Source organism: Cydia pomonella, chromosome 8, assembly GCF_033807575.1.
Source record: "Cydia pomonella isolate Wapato2018A chromosome 8, ilCydPomo1, whole genome shotgun sequence".
NCBI lineage: Eukaryota > Metazoa > Arthropoda > Insecta > Lepidoptera > Tortricidae > Cydia > Cydia pomonella.
The window spans coordinates 2,908,885-2,925,710 of record NC_084710.1 but is presented as its reverse complement, the minus strand read 5'-3'; the positions used below and the strand labels follow the sequence as shown (position 1 = coordinate 2,925,710).

Sequence of the window (16,826 nt, the reverse complement as noted above, 5' to 3'; positions counted from 1 at the left end):
ATTCGTATTAGATAAAAGTAGTTCTGTGGGCTACATCGGAACAATGAACATCACATTTGCGTCTCGCGCCAAAAATCTGACGGCTCCTGTGCTGCCTCCTACAGTTCATGCACGCTCCCTATAGTTTGTTTTGTTAATTTTGTTCGTTTACGAGGTTGATTTCGTGACTTTCGTGATTTTATTATTAACTCCCAAACCAATTCCTATTCCTCCTTTGTGGAATATAAAGTTTTTACATTCAATATTGACGATTTAAATTATTATCAAAAGATAAAATGTACTTACGACGCATAATAATGAGAGAAACATCAATTTTCAATAATCTTTATTAAAACATACAATATATTTATCACACATGCAAACATTTATTTTCGATTTAATCTTTTAAACAAAGATTCATTTATTGTATAAGATGTGTAAAGTACAAGAAATCGTGCCCCCGAAAATTGACAACTAAAGATGGCGCTGTACGGCGCTACCGCTAGGTTGTTTTGTAGTAGCAGGGACCCATTTCTCGAACGGTATTAGACTAATACTATTAGTGTGTTGCTATAGTAACCCATACGACTTGACAGTTCACGGACTAATAATATTAGTCTAATACCGTTCGAGAAATAGACTCCGGTATGAAACTAATATTATTAGTGTGTTGGTGTTAACATGGTAACCCCTACGATTTGGCAGTTTATGAACTAATACATAATATTAGTCTAATACCATTCGAGAAATGGGCCTTTTTTTTTAAAAAAGGTCAAATTTTGACAACCAGTTACCGCATAATGTACGGAGTTATATAGTGCCAGTTACATCAGGGGCCTATAATATTAGTATACGAACAGGGGCCCATTTCTCGAACGGTATTAGTCTAATATTATTAGTGTGTTGCCGTGGTAACTCATACGACTTGACAGTTCGTGGACTAATAATATTAGTCAAATACCTATGGAGTGTGGAATTACAAGGAGTGAAATCTCTTATGGTAGAACTGTCGCAAAAGTGTCCAGCTGTCAGCTATAAATAATAGTTCCAAATCTCTCCAGAGTAGCGCTAGAGTAGCTAAGAACCTAGGCGTTATTGACGGAGTGAAGTGCGTCTATGATTTGTTTTTTTTCTTTAAGTATTCTAGCTATTGTGGCGCCACCTATTTAAGGTTTTTTGATAACAATTTTAGGTACATGGAGATTCCATTCCTTACCTCCACCTTCCATACTAATACCGTTCGAGAAATGGCGCCCTGACAAGTCGTATGGGTTACCATGGTAACACACGAATGATAATTAGGCGAATACACGAATTACACTAAACCCGTTCGAGAAATGGACCCCTGCTGTCTAATTAGAAGGTCGAATTTGTCTTCGACTTTACACCTCTTCAATGATCTCTTTGCTTTTAACAAACAAACATTTGATAAGACAACATTTAGACGTTTCTTTGACACAGAAAATAGGAACTAGGATTACATTTTACATCTGAGGCAATTCACCTTTAATAACTTTATCTACACACATATCATGAACCCTCTATGATACTTCCAAAAACCGCAAATAACGGCCAGCACATAGATAAAGCAGTGTATGCTTTTTTAATAAAAAACATACGGCCCGCCTGATGGTAGGCAGTCACCGTAGCCTATGGACGCCGGCAACTCCAGAAATGTAACTGTCTATAATTAGCAGGGCCCGTATATGTCATGACCAAATTTCCAAACCGTTATCATGTACTTGGCGTAAAAAATCTTTTAATTTCGGTTTCGCTACGAAAAACCGGTTATTATGAGAAGAGTTCTTGGCAAATTAACCGGTTTAGAACAATAAAAACCGGATTCTTCCTATGTCGATGTTTACGTAGCACACCACCAAGCCGACCGGCCGTTGCGTCGCTCGTCGAATTATCGAATATACCGGTTTTTTTAGGTTACAATAAAGTTCTTAAAACGTTCGCGTTCTTATAAAAGTTTTTTAACGGTATTTTAAAAACCGTTTACGAGCCTTGGTCATGACATTTGACGGGAAAATTATGAAACGTCACATTCTGTTAAGCCTTTATAAGGCAGAGGGAATATATTTCCCACTTGATTTTGAACTTTATTTTAAAGTGATATGGTTCAATTTTGCATAATTCATGACACCCTTATTCTTTGTAAAGGTTAAGGTAAAATTGCCAAAGATGAAAGTTGGCACTACCACTAAAAGAAATACACTAAGCGATTTACAGAAATAGAGACATTGTTTTTTAGTAGGTATAAATAATAGGTAGGTAACTAGATTTATTTATAAATATCGTTTGAAAAAATATAAAAAAAAAATTAAAATTTATCCATTGTACGAATTTTCATATAATTGTATTTAATTAGATATGGATATGAGTTTTATCTTTAACATTAAAACTTAAATAAAATCTGTAGAAATTAAAAATACTTAGAGGACTAATTTTATATGATTATTATTTATTTATTTTGTACATGATAGAGATTACACTGTTTATTATTATTGTTTTAAAAGCCACGAAAATATATAAAAATAAAATTAATGAATACAATACAATACATTTTAATTACAATAAAACACATTTTCTTGAGAGCTTTTTGATTCCTAAGTTTATCACTTGAACATCTGAACACACATTTAAAATTTGAACAAATGTAAATAGAAAAACATTTTAAATATTTGTTATAAATACCATTTTATCAAAAAACTGATGTTCGATTTGCCAAGAGTTCAAAAACCTATAAGATACTTTAACAACTCAGTTTTCTTGTTTTGGTTTAAAAAAAACTAGAATGTAGTAGTTAGTTGAAGATGATATGTTCTTTGTAACTAACTTCTGTGATGTTGTTTAGAAAATGTAATTAATTTGAATTTATTTAGCGACCACTTATTTTACAGTTAAGAAACACTAAAACATGTGACAATAGGAACAGACACGTTTTTAAAAGAAAGCAAAAATAATTCAAGGTTACACTGATACCAGGTTTGATACCGGTATTTTTTACTGATACTAAAAAAAATACCGGTACCGTGAATCGTAAATATTCGTCAATTCGGTCGTTTGTAAAATACATTTCGCGGTAAGCTCATTATGCGTAGCCAATTTTTTTTATTATGATTTCAATATTTATGAAAAATCTTATAAAATAATTGGTTACCTTCATATCGTCTTATCCTATAGTGTCAAATATCAAGCAAACTGTCTTACTTATACTATTAAGTCGATAGTGACAGTATGTGAATTTGACATGTATTTATTAGATACCTTGGATTGTAACATTTTTATTTCATTAATATTAGATTTCTGGACTAGTTGTGGTGGTGGTGCTATTAATGTCAGGGGTTGAATTTGTACCGTTTTGTTCTACGTTACCGGTAGTGCTGTCTGCGGTACCGATTTCGTTACCGATACTAGTTTGTGTCGCATTTTTGGTACTGGGCGTTGTCGTTACTGGCGTGGTTGTAGTGGGGGTTTCTGATGCGGACTTTTTGTGAGCTGCAAAAAAATTACAAGAAGTTTAATTCTAATTCAGAATTAAAGTTGCAGAAATTACGTTACATTTTTATAAATTTCTGCAAAATTTAGTTAATCACAGCAATTGATTGGCGTGTATAGAAGAACATTTGTCTTGTTTTAAAATTGGTAGTTTGTTATAGCATTAATCTTTTTGTACGATAATCTCAAAGCACAAATGTAAATAGTTAATGTGATAGACCAAATGGAACAATAATAACGGAAAAATATTTCGTAAATACTCCACCAAGCTGCAAGAACTAGGTACTGTATGAAAAATTAACCACACCCCTCAATTTCGGGAATTGTAGAAACTACTTTTTTTCTGCATGTTTGTTTAAGAGGTAGACTTACTAGTGACAAAGTCTTTAAACCACGCGTTGACAGTAGGAGCGTGTCGCTTCATCCACTCGATCCTTAGTTTTGCGGTGTCCATCATTTTTTGTAGCGTCTGGGATACTGGAAGCAACTTGTCCTTGTGTTGCAGCGCGAACGATTTAAACTGTAAGAGTAATTTATTTTTAAATATAAGGTAATTTTTAAATTCCATTTTAACCCCTGAAAAATCTGGAAGAATAATATTCTTTACGGGTACCAAATAATACCGGTACAGAAACATCTAGTACCGTAATACCATCCAAGTGTGGCACAATACCACAACTATGTTTACAAGTTTCGATACGTAATTGTGCATCTATACCATCGTATTTTTCGGATTTGTCAGGGTTTTATCTTCCATTTAAGAAATTATTTTGCCCTAGAACTGTACATTTAAATTTTTAAAAATATTTGAGTGAGTTTGTAACCATAGTTGGGAAACTTTGGACTGTATAGTTGGGTGTTTTTATGGTACCACCATATTAGTTGTCTAAACATGATACCGCTAGGTTCCGGTACAGGTTAAAAAAGAAGAACCAGCATTCGTATTCTAAAAATCTGATATTTATTTGATTACGCCCCGTCGAATGCTGGTCACCTTAACGGAGATGCCACAAGGCTTTGTTAAGCTAAGTCTGATTACTGTTAGCTTGGCTTTTCTCTAATCTTATAAAATTAGATTTCAGAAAGTTATTTACCTTATTAAGTTCATCTTCACTGGTGATGAACCCGAAGGCTCCGTTCAGTATACCCGGGAAAGTGAACTCATCCATGCTGGTGAACTTGTTGTAGATCAAGTCGAAGTTCTTTATTAGGAAATCTTGGGCGATCCTCGTTCCTACTGTTGGTTCCACGCCCCATACCGTGGATGCGTATTGATTGGGTAGGTCGTTTAGGCTTCTTTCTAGGAGTCTGTGGTAATTAGATTGAATTATTAGTTCAGTGGATTAAAGCAATACAATTTTATAATAAAGTTTCGGTACGTGTATGTGTGATGATGATTATGGTACCCCGGTTTCAAGTGATACCTGTATTTACAGTATCATGTTACCATGTATGGTACCGGTGCTACGTGTGATACTGCGGTTATTATCGGTATTATCATCCGCCAGTTTCTATGGGACAGATAATAGTGATACCGGTACAATAATCGGAACCGGTTTCATGTAAGGTACCATTGTGTTACCGGTATTTATGATAACAATGTGGTACAGGTTTGTATGATACGACGTGGGGTACCTGTATTTATAGTACCATATATGGTACCGGTATTTATGGTACCAAAGACTTACAGCGTAATCTATTCCTAGTAGAAGGTAGGTTGTTGTTTATAACTAGGGTCTTCACATTAGGATCGGTGGCGTTTTGAAAAGCGTCCCAAAAAAACTTGGAAGGCGCTTTGCCTGCCCTTCTTGATCGCCATGTTGTATTACTTGTATAGTGTATACCTACGAGCGGAGGTGTTCATGTTAGTGGACATGCGTGCTGAGGACGCCGATAAATATGATATATTTTCTATGGCGCTGATAAAAGTGTTATACCGGTAAAAGCACCGGTACCGGTCGAAAGTGTGATACCGATGTTTATTGTATCGTGTCCATGTTTAATACCGACGTTTATGGTAACGGGACTGACTGTATCTGAATTTATGGTATCGGAACTTTGGTACCTGTATTTGCGTGGTGTCCAGTGTGGCGGTACCGGTATTTATGTTATCATATGAGGTATCTGTATTAATGAAACCACATTACTTACAGTGTGATCAAAGCCGGATCCCTAGTAGATGGTAGGTTGTTAATAATTAGGGTCTTCACATTAGGGTCCGTAGCGTTTTGGAAGGCGTCCCAAAAGAACTCGAAGGCGCGCCGCCCGCCTTTCTTGATCGCCATATTGTATACCAGCGAACGGAGGTAGACGGGTATGCTGAAAAAAGGAGACCAATACAATAAAGTGTACTTAAACATTAAAATCACTGCTGGCTAATAGTTTGGCCAACGAATCGGGATATTAGGGACCAAGTATTTATACGAGTATGGTTACTTTTTACCCTATTAGTTGTTAAATAATTGTAATCATACTGGGTAGTTCGCTAACAATTGTTGCTAAGGTCGTCCTGTGTCGACAGTTGGCCCTCCTCCTTTCCTCACTACTTTTGAGCCCACTTGAGGCATCGATCTCTTCGTTACACGCCCACATGAGTTATCCTTGAGGAACATGACAATACTCACGAGTTATTGCTAAGGTCGTCCTATGTCGACCAGTTGGTGAATTCCTCTTGAGCCCACTTGTGGCAGCGAGGGGACTCTATCTCACACTCCCACATGAGGTCCTCTATGAGGAACATGACAATACTCACGAGTTATTGCTAAGGTCGTCCTGTGTCGACCATTTGGTGAACTCCTCTTGAGCCCACTTGTGGCAGCGAGGGGACTCTATCTCACACTCCCACATGGGGTCCTCTATGAGGAACATGACAATACTCACGATTTATTGCTAAGGTCGTCCTGTGTCGACCATTTGGTGAATTCCTCCTGAGCCCACTTGTGGCAGCGGGGGGACTCTATCTCACACTCGCACATGAGGTTCTCTATGAGGAACATGACGATACTTACGAGTTATTGCTAAGGTCGTCCTGTGTCGACCAGTTGATGAACTCCTTTTGAATCCACTTGAGGCATCGAGGGGTCTCTACCTCACACTCCCACATGAGGTCCTCTATGAGGAACATGACAATACTCACGAGTTATTGCTAAGGTCGTCCTGTGTCGACCATTTGGTGAACTCCTCTTGAGCCCACTTGAGACATCGAGGGGACTCTATCTCACACTCCCACATGAGGTCCTCTATGAGGAACAAGACAATACTCACGAGTTATTGCTAAGGTCGTCCTGTGTCGACCATTTGGTGAACTCCTCTCGAGCCCACTTGAGACATCGAGGGGACTCTATCTCACACTCCCACATGAGGTCCTCTATGAGGAACAAGACAATACTCACGAGTTATTGCTAAGGTCGTCCTGTGTCGACCATTTGGTGAACTCCTCTTGAGCCCACTTGAGACATCGAGGGGACTCTATCTCACACTCCCACATGAGGTCCTCTATGAGGAACAAGACAATACTCACGAGTTATTGCTAAGGTCGTCCTGTGTCGACCATTTGGTGAACTCCTCTTGAGCCCACTTGAGACATCGAGGGGCCTCTACCTCACACTCCCACATCACAAGGTTCTCTATAAGGAACGCCTCATTGTCATCTTTGGGTTTATTCAGGCCAAAGTTTAGGCGTTCGAGTTGCTTTTGTAGCAAGATTTTCATGTAGTCCTGTAACAAAAAAATAGGAGGAAATAAAGTACGTATAGTAAAAAAAAATGTAATTTTTTTGTAATTAATTGGAAAGAAATACAAGGAGTAAGTAGGTAATTTTACTGTGAAGTGAGATATTACTTGTGTTTCGAATAGACACCATAGTGGCTAATCTGGCATAATGGAAAATAGGTAACTGATTTCATTATGAGCCAAAAATCCTATTGGTAGACCAACCTAACTCTGCAGCGCAATAATTTTACTACTACTTAAAAATATACATATGGAATTCAGCTGTCACAAAGACATGCTGATAAGTAAGGTAAGTGGAATGAGACATTTTAATACATCATATTTAGAAAATATGTAATTAGTTTAGATCACACCTAATAGATTATAATGAACGATATCTTTCATTAAGATTTAAACGTGGATTCCTGACTTTCAATATCCTTTAATGGTAAAATAATTCACTAGTATCAACACTATTTAATACTTTTTTCTGGGGTGTTGTCACATGCTGATTTTCAAAAACTACTTTTTAACGATCGCTGCAGAGTTAGCTTGGTCTAACTCTATTACATAATTAGTCGAATGAACATTTTATGGGATTCGAACTCACGTCCCCGGAACACCGGCTCAAACAACTGAACTTCTCAAGCGTGCTCGAATTTTATTGATATTTTTTCTACTCGTCGACTCGACTGTAATGGTTGAATTAACATTTCGTATACCAAACTATAATTGCGTACCTTTCATGTATGGGCTCCCAACTCAACTATAATATTAATTTAATACGCTAGTCAGCTAAATGGGCGCGGAGCGAGATTAAATAGTCGCACGTTTACATATTTTGTACTACATTTTTGTCTACTCAGACACCAATTTTCATTAATTATTTAGGTTTCATAGTAAAAAAATTATTATTTTAGACGACTCGTAGAAAAAGTATTGCATACAATAGTGATATAATCAAGCTTTTCAATCTCGTACCTTACTTAGGCAACTCAGCAAGCTTCCTTGCCTAACCACGGTACTCGACTGAAAAGCTCTCTATTATATCACGATTGCATAAAATACTATTAAAGCGATGTCATTATTTAAAGATGTCCTCACCTGCAAGTATACATATCCAGAAGTACTCCTAATATTATACTTGATAAATCCCATATTATTCAGCAGCAACTCCCAAACAACCTTCGAGTCCTCGCCCTCAATGACGCAAGTCGTCAGCCCCAGCGCCTGGCTGTAGTTCATGTGTGAGAACTTGGCCAAGTTGAAGGCGTCGTCGATGAGCTGGGCTTTCGTGATTGGTGATTTGAAGTGTCCGGATTTCAGGGCTGCGCTGAGGAGCTCCCAGTTTTTGGTGTCGTAGTTCACTCGGTAGTAGCCTAAGGGAGAAAGGAGTAATTTAAAAAGTCCCGTTCTATTATGATTTAAAGGAATTCAAAAATACTAAAAGTGTATTCTCTAAGGACACATCACGTCATCACTGCATAAAGTTTGCAATGAGAAAGTGTGGAATGTCACTTAAAACAAAATGTCTATAAAAACATGACATTTATTACGTCACTTTCACATTTTGTCACGTTCAAAGTCGATGTAGTTAGCTTGGTCTGATTATAATTAAGTAAAAAAAGTTTTTACAGTACATATGGGGCTACTTTATAGCACTAGTGCGAGAAGTAGCATATTACGTTACTGTGTCGAACATTTAAAGGGCCATATGTACTGTAAAACGTTGTACGATACATGTGCGAATAGGTAATTCGCAACTTGTGTCGATTTAAAACACTCCCTTCGGTCGTGTTTTAATTTATCGCCACTCGTTTCGAATTTCCTATTTTTCGCACTTGTATCGTAATGTACTATTTTAAGTCAAATATTGCACGCGTTTATAATGTAAGCCACGAGCCAGCGTAGTCTCTCTTATAAAGAAAATCTGTCAGCTGACATATGTTTAACTCTTTGAACGCCAAGAACCCCTAAAGGCGTCGTTACTAGTCGTGCCCACAGCGCCAAGGCCAGCTATAGGTGTTATGGCGGACGCTGTCAAAGTAACCTTCACACTTTCAAGTAAGGTTTACATTAGCTTGCTTGCGCCCGGGACCTTGGCGTTTGAGTGATGTTTGTGTTTATGATATAAAGCGTTCAAAAGGTTAAATAACTTTTCTGTATTCGTTCGAAAGATTGACAGGTGATAATGCCTATCAGCAATTCTATTCGCTTAGCATCTTTGCATACAAGCTTTTATGAAGGGGGGGGGGGGGGAGGTGTTTGCTCTACAGCTGACTGTACAGACTTTTTCTTCAAGATAAATTTCGATAGATAGGTTAGCTATAATTTGACAATTTCTCAATCAGAAGAAATTCATGACGCGCATATAACGGCTCTGGTGCTGCAGGTTTCCAAAGGCTACGGCGACTGCTTACTATGCGTATGCTTGTATGCCACCGCCGTTGTACAAAAAATAAAAATGTCAACTTGCGGCCATCATTCCTTAATTGACCCATGAAGCGACAGCTGATGTTCACGGGGCTGCATGAGACAAACATCAAATATGTGACGAATGTAAGAGGTTATGTGAGGCGATGGATGATCACGCGTCTTCAGTTAGTATTTAAGTTTATTTGTTATTGTATAACACAACTTTACGTTAACGTTTTTGGATAGTAATTATATTGTATGCATTCCACAGTGCCTTAGTGTCTCACTGTAATACTGTGTAATCTATTTGAAAAAAAAAAAAAAACCGAAATAGCCTTTCAGTTGATGATAACATTGATAACTTACCAATGGCGTCAACGTTGACGTAGAGCGCTTGCGTGTGACCGACGGGCAGGTGCGCGATGACGGAGCGCTCCTTCAGCCACAGCCGGGGCGCGGCCGACGGACTGGCTTGGCTTGGCAAAGCGTAGCTGATGGGGATGTGCCAGAGCTGGTCGATCATAGCTTGGTAGGGGTCGTCGGAGCTTGTGAATAATTTCTGTTAAAAAAACAAGCTGTCAGAATCATCATTCTTCAGTGTATTCATTGTGAAGAACAAATTGTGTCCACCATTTTCGGCGTTTGACGTCTGTCACTAAGCTTAAGAATAAGCGTACCTAGCCGGAGGCGAAACTGTTATGACAACTGTTAATTTTCTGTCTACATACGCACTATAAAGATTATTTTATAAACCGGTTCCAAGCCTTGGGCTGGCGCGATAAATATGAGTTTTGGCTTCCAACACAAGAGCACGCCATTTTGCTCGGACCTGGCCGCGTAGCCAACGTGCCAATCGCTTACGCTCCGTAGCGATCGAAACGCAACTGTCACTGCCGCACTAATATGGACGAGTGATAAGAGACACAAAGCGTTTCGTTCTCTTAGCGATATAGCAATTCTCATCTTCGCTAGGGCGTCTTATTTAGCGCTGGTGGTCTAGCGGTAAGAGCGTGCGACTTTCAATCCGGAGGTCGCGGGTTCAAACCCCGGCTCGTACCAATGAATTTTTCGGAACTTATGTACGATCATTTGATATTTACCAGTCGGTTTTCGGTCAAGGAAAACATCGTGAGCAAACCGGACTAATCCCAATAAGGCCTAGTTTACCCCCTGGGTGCGAAGGTTAGACGGCAGTCGGTTTCGTAAAAACTAGTGCCTACGCCAATTCTGGGGATTAGTTGTCAAGCGGACCCCAGGTGGCTCATGGGAATGAGCCGTGGCAAAATGCCGGGACAACACGAGGAAGAAGAAGAAGAAGCTAGGGCTTATTGAGCATTCAGGTTGCAGTTATGCACCGTAATAGTTATTTGTGTCCCAAGGGCGGAAAAGTAGGAGATTGCGTGCCGCGTGCAAAATTGTTACCCGAGCCGAAGGCGAGGGTGGTAAACACGCGGGATGGAATGTCCTACGTTTCCTCCCGTGGTACGCATACTATTTTTCTGTTCGACGGGGGCGGAAAAAATAAATAAATAAATAAATAAATATTTTCCATCTAAAATGCTAATAACTTACCTGTTCAAACATAATATCGCCCGTCTCATAGTTCCTGTTAACATTAACCACCGGATATCCGGCCTGACGTATCCACGAACTCACAAAGTCCACGACCGACAGTTCCAGGTTCGAGTCCGACTTGGTACAACCTACCTGTTCAAACATAACATCGCCCGTCTCATAGTTCCTGTTAACATTAACCACCGGATACCCGGCCTGACGGATCCACGACCGTCAGTCCCATGTTCGAGTCCGACTTGGTCCAACCTACCTGTTCAAACATAACATCGCCCGTTTCATAGTTCCTGTTAACATTAACCACCGGATATCCGGCCTGACGTATCCACCAACTCACAAAGTCCACGACCGACAGTTCCAGGTTCGAATCCGACTTGGTCCAACCTACCTGTTCAAACATAACATCGCCCGTCTCATAGTTCCTGTTAACATTAACCACCGGATACCCGGCCTGACGGACCCACGACCGGCAGTCCCAGGTTCGAGTCCGACTTGGTCCAACCTACCTGTTCAAACATAACATCGCCCGTTTCATAGTTCCTGTTAACATTAACCACCGGATATCCGGCCTGACGTATCCACGAACTCACAAAGTCCACGACCGACAGTCCCAGGTTCGAGTCCGATTTGGTCCAACCTACCTGTTCAAACATAACATCGCCCGTCTCATAGTTCCTGTTCACGTTGACAACCGGATATCCGGCCTGGCGGGTCCACGAGTTCATGAAGTCCACGACTGACAGTTCTCCCAGGTTCGAGTCCGACTTGACCGCCGTTGACATCGCTGCCCAGAGGTCGTTCTCTTCCGCGTTTGAGTAAGTCCTGGACAATTGATATACTGAATTATTTAATGATCGAACAATAAAAATGAAATAAATGTCATCAACGGAAGAAAAATAACCATGAAAAAAATTTATTGAAGGTCGTCTACAAGAGAGCGGCATCGTAAATTTAGTACACGTTTATGAATAAGGGGGTAAGTCTATATTACGTGGTATATAAAAACAATCTTAATTTTGTCAAAATTTATACCTCATTTGTCAATATTAGTTCATTACTTTCGATATCATCCATTAATAGGGTTCGTTTAAAAAAAATCCCTTTTATAACACCGTAACGATGTTTGTGGAACCAGGTCGGTGTCTGCGGGCAAGTTTGTCGTACCGAGGGTCTCTAATTATTACGGCGATAGGTGCCTCCATAAACGCCTACCCTATATATTTAACAGCCTGCCCTCTGACATCAGACAGGAAGCCAATAAAGTTAAGTTTGGTAAAAAGCTGCGTAGTTACCTTGTAAACTGCATAAAATAATGATTAAGCATATAGAAACGAATCTCATTGTAATATAAACATAAATATAAGAGAGTAGAGACTGCACGATCCCACAGTCAAACCGTGTAAACTGTTTTGTGGGACTCCGTACCTGTTTGAGATGTATGTTTTTATGTTAATAATAAAAAAAAAAAAATTAAGAGAACTTGTCTATCAGATATCACTTACGAGTCTCTAGTAGAAAAGTATGTCTACAAATAAAATCTAACATTAAGAACAAGTTACCATTGATTTAAATATATCAGTAGTCCCTTATGGAACAATTCTTCTGATACAGTATGGTTCAGCATTCGAATTAAATTCGCCCCCTTCGTATATGAGATCTCGTCGAATTTCTGCGAGATCTCGGAGGCGTCGATGACCTTCCTGGAGACGGGGGAGGTGTTCTTGAGGGAGTCCGAGCGCAGGAGGTCCATCTTGTCGATGGAGAAGGACTCGAACATGTTCCATTCGGGCTCGATCTGTAAAAAGTAAAATGTTTAGAAACTTCTTCGAACCACGGTGTATTTTCTAAAGACCCTAATATAATATTAAACTTTATTGGCAAAAAGCAAGTACATATAGGTGTTGAAATCCCTGACTTCTGAGGTAGGTAAAAAGCTGTGTTACAAAAGTCAGTGTCTTCTCCCAAACAATAGAAACTATTATTGCTTATTAACTATTTATATTTATCATTTACATTTTAGACTGAAAGTAAATAATTCTAAGGTTTGTTTTAGTCCTAGTCCTTATTGTGCGTGTGCGCGTGCGTGCGTGCATGCGTGCGTGTGCGCGCGCGGTGTGTGTGTGTGTGTGTGTGTGTGTGTGTGCGTGCGTGCGTGCGTGCGTGTGTGTGTGTGTGTGTGTGTGTGTGTGTGTGTGTGTGTGTGTGTGTGTGCGCGCGTGCGTGCGCGCGTGCGTGCGTGCGTGCGTGCGTACGTACGTGCGGGCGTGCGGCGTACAACTCCTAACTGTCACCTTCCTACCTCGTCCACATTACTATTTTGACAACAATATCAGATCGTCTACATTCCTATTTTGACGAACTCGTCAAGTCGTCAACATTATTGTACCAGCCATTATTCTGACTGCTTTCTATAAGACAATCGACGATAAGACATCGGTATGTTTTCATTTATTTTTGCATTGCTTTTTTTCAACTGAAAACTTTTATTGGCCTGTCATTTTGACCGCAACCAATACCAGCACTGTGGACCATTTAAGAATGTGGACGAGTTAGTACTGTGGATCATATAGGAATGTGGACAAGATAGGAAAGTGACGATATAGTAATGTTGACTAATCAGAACAGTGGACCATATGACAATAATGACAAGTTAAGGTGACGAAATAGGATTGTGGACAAAGCACAACAGAAAAGTCGTTGCTTAGTATTGATGGGCTTTAACGCCTTCTACCAGCCTAATTCCAGACTTTTAAGAAAACTCATATGGTTGAAGCTTAAGTATCTGACGTGCAGAAATGGAAAGCACTACATAAAAGAGTTAACAAATATTTTCCCCCATATATTAATTGTAAAGCCTAACCCCATATTATATAACCATAGAATTTTGACGACCTGTCTGACCTAAGTGGGTAATGCTAGCTATAAGCTGTCTGTGCATTCATAAATAATAATAATGATTCTGCCTGTGAAGCCGATGGTCCCGGGTTCAAATCCTAGTAAGGGCATTTATTTGTATTTTTAAATATTTATATAACCACGTCACAATAATTATTGATTACTGTGAGATTTAGTCAATTTGTGTAATAATGACCTATAATATTTATTTCTTATTTAATTATTTTATTTAAAGAAGTTACTCACATAATCTATACCAAAATATCTAATGAACTAAACAATAATAACACAAAAAAAGAATTACTGTCCATTGTTTGGGCTACAACGACATAAAGGAATCAAGCCCCAGACTAAATTCCGAAAGAGCACACTCACATGATCAATGCCGAAGTAACTAATAAATTGGACAATAATAGAAAAGAAAAGGAATTAGTTTGAGTTATCTAATACTTTCGCCTAAATGAGCTGATGGGGCTACCAAATACTATCGTTTAAAGGACACTAAAGACACAAACAAAGAAATATTTATTCAGCAAATATGCCACAGGAGCACTCTTAAATGGGTATTTACTAAATTGGCATAGATACTCACATGGTCAACGCCGACGTACTCGACGTAGGTGGCGAAGCCCTCGTTGAGCCAGAGGTCGGTCCACCACGCCATGGTGACCAGGTTGCCGAACCACTGGTGCGCCAGCTCGTGCGCCACGTCCACCGCCACGCCCTGCTTGTCGCGCGGCCCGCTCGCCGCCGCGGAGAACAGCAGCGTCGTCTCTCTGAAAGTCAACAGTACACTATGGCAGGGCACTGGAAAGGGCAAATTGTGGATGAGCAATTTTGTCGGACGAAGTGAAATTGAGTCCGACAAAGATAAAGATATTTTATTATTCAAGTAGACATATTACAATACGCAAAATGAGACGAATTCACGAATCGCTATTTCCACCTGTGCAGGCGAAAATAGTGCTTTTCACCTAGTCACCTATGTATATAGTGCTAGTCAGCCATGTATTTTCTCCAAATATGCGAGGAAATAAGGTAAAATAATCAGTTACTTATGTATGCTTATGCATCAAGCATTACTTTTCGTTGATATTTAGTAATGTACCCTCCTTTACATAAGATCACAAACGTGAACTTAACTGAAATAATTACCTTGCTGCGATTTCATACTAAATTAGTATAAGAGCGACAATACTATTAGCTAAATAAAAGACGCTTAACACGAGCGATTTCGTCCTTTGACCCGCCTGTTCCTTACTCTATTGCACACGCATAATTATATTGCTGCCCCGCTCGCAGTGTCAACTGAGAATGATTTACCATGCACTGGTCGAACCCAAATTGCGTTATGGTATCCAACTCTGGGGCAATAGTTACAAATATAATGTGCAGGCTGCTTTCAGAAAAGAGTTATTAGAATAATGGCAAGGGTACCACAGGAGACTCCATGTAAATCTTACTTTTTAGACTTCAGAATCTTAACTGTTCCCAGCCTATACATACTGATTATACTCACGGACTTGGTTAAACTTTGGCACTTGATTGAAACTACAGAACAGAAGGATCGACGTATAGCTTCAAGGCGTAGAAATTTACCTCAGACCGTAAGTACCAGACTCAAGTAGTCAAGCACGCGATAGGGTACCAGGCTAGTATACTATTTAATAGGTTGCCTGTTGAGTTAAAGTCACTCACAAATAGCCTAATTTTCAAAAATAAGTTATAGTCTTTCTTGCTAGAGAAGCGATACTATTCGGAAGAGGAATTTGTGAATGAACTAAATTATAAAATATAAAATTACAATACAGTGTTATTAATTTATAAATTTACAATTAGATATCCTACATTTATATTTTATGTCTTAATTTGAATATTAGTTGCATGTTTTTTTTTTTGTTCATGTAGTTTTAAGTAATTTTATAATAATTATAATTCAAACACAATGTAAAAGTTGTTTTATGAATAAATAAATAATAAAATAATAATGTCATTGGCCGTCGCCATCATGGGCGGGACAGCTGTATGATTACGCGCGTGCGATAAAAATAAAAACAGACGGGTGAATTTACGAAAAATCTCGTGTTAAACGTCCGTTCTTTGTGTGGTGACCACGGGTCGTATTTATCAAACCAATAAATAAGTGTTTGATCTAACCTGAATGTAATAAGTCCCCAGTTCTCCATAGCTCCGCTCGAGAAATCCGGGACAGCGATCAGATCCAGTTTATCCAGCGCATAAGGCAGTCCAAACACCTCCTCATAATATTCTAATAGTTTCGGCGTGATTGTGAGCGCGTAGCTCGCCTTGTTAATCAGTTCTGGACGCGTCCAGATTCTGATAGGCTTGGTTATGTTATCCTAAAAAACATAATAGATTAGAGTTCGGCTACGTGAAGTCTGCATCAAAAATTCATTGGTTCTACTTGGATGGTTACCACATTCACTAAGTGAAAATCAGTAAAATCACGTGAATCTAAAGTCCAGAAGCTATGACTTTGGTGTTGCGAGATCTGATTTTATCGAGGAGTAATAGACTACCGTTTTTTAACAGTATTCACTAGAAAGGGACACGGATAGATTATCTTACCTCGCGTCTATTTCTAAGCTTACTGTTATGACGGTGCCCAATGCCTTGCCCTAGGTCCGCCCCTGCTAATGTTCATTCTTCTTGTGTAGCAAAAACCCACCTTGCTAATATAATTAGTTTCCACGGACTTGAAGTAGGACACGATTAATGCCGAGCTACGT

The 16,826-nt window shown here is 39.2% G+C and overlaps 1 protein-coding gene and 1 long non-coding RNA gene across 4 annotated transcripts in view; one reads left to right on the top strand and one right to left on the bottom strand.

The window, feature by feature from the left end:
- The window catches only part of LOC133520260 (uncharacterized), a 380,113-nt gene that overhangs the window by 340,406 nt on the left and 22,881 nt on the right, over positions 1-16,826 (top strand). The gene's annotated exons all lie outside the window — the stretch shown is intronic.
- LOC133520237 (aminopeptidase N-like) overlaps positions 309-16,826 on the bottom strand; it is a 41,686-nt gene continuing 25,168 nt past the window's right edge. For all 3 annotated transcript variants that reach the window (XM_061854611.1, XM_061854610.1, XM_061854612.1), the window contains 11 exons: positions 16,234-16,436; positions 14,669-14,852; positions 12,741-12,976; positions 11,823-12,003; positions 9,976-10,168; positions 8,299-8,573; positions 7,004-7,200; positions 5,635-5,802; positions 4,578-4,791; positions 3,856-4,003; positions 309-3,483 (listed from right to left, as the gene is read on the bottom strand). In XM_061854611.1, the coding sequence (XP_061710595.1) occupies positions 3,284-3,483; positions 3,856-4,003; positions 4,578-4,791; positions 5,635-5,802; positions 7,004-7,200; positions 8,299-8,573; positions 9,976-10,168; positions 11,823-12,003; positions 12,741-12,976; positions 14,669-14,852; positions 16,234-16,436 (2,199 nt within the window). In that variant the 3' untranslated portion in view covers positions 309-3,283. The remainder of the gene's footprint in view (positions 3,484-3,855; positions 4,004-4,577; positions 4,792-5,634; positions 5,803-7,003; positions 7,201-8,298; positions 8,574-9,975; positions 10,169-11,822; positions 12,004-12,740; positions 12,977-14,668; positions 14,853-16,233; positions 16,437-16,826) is intronic.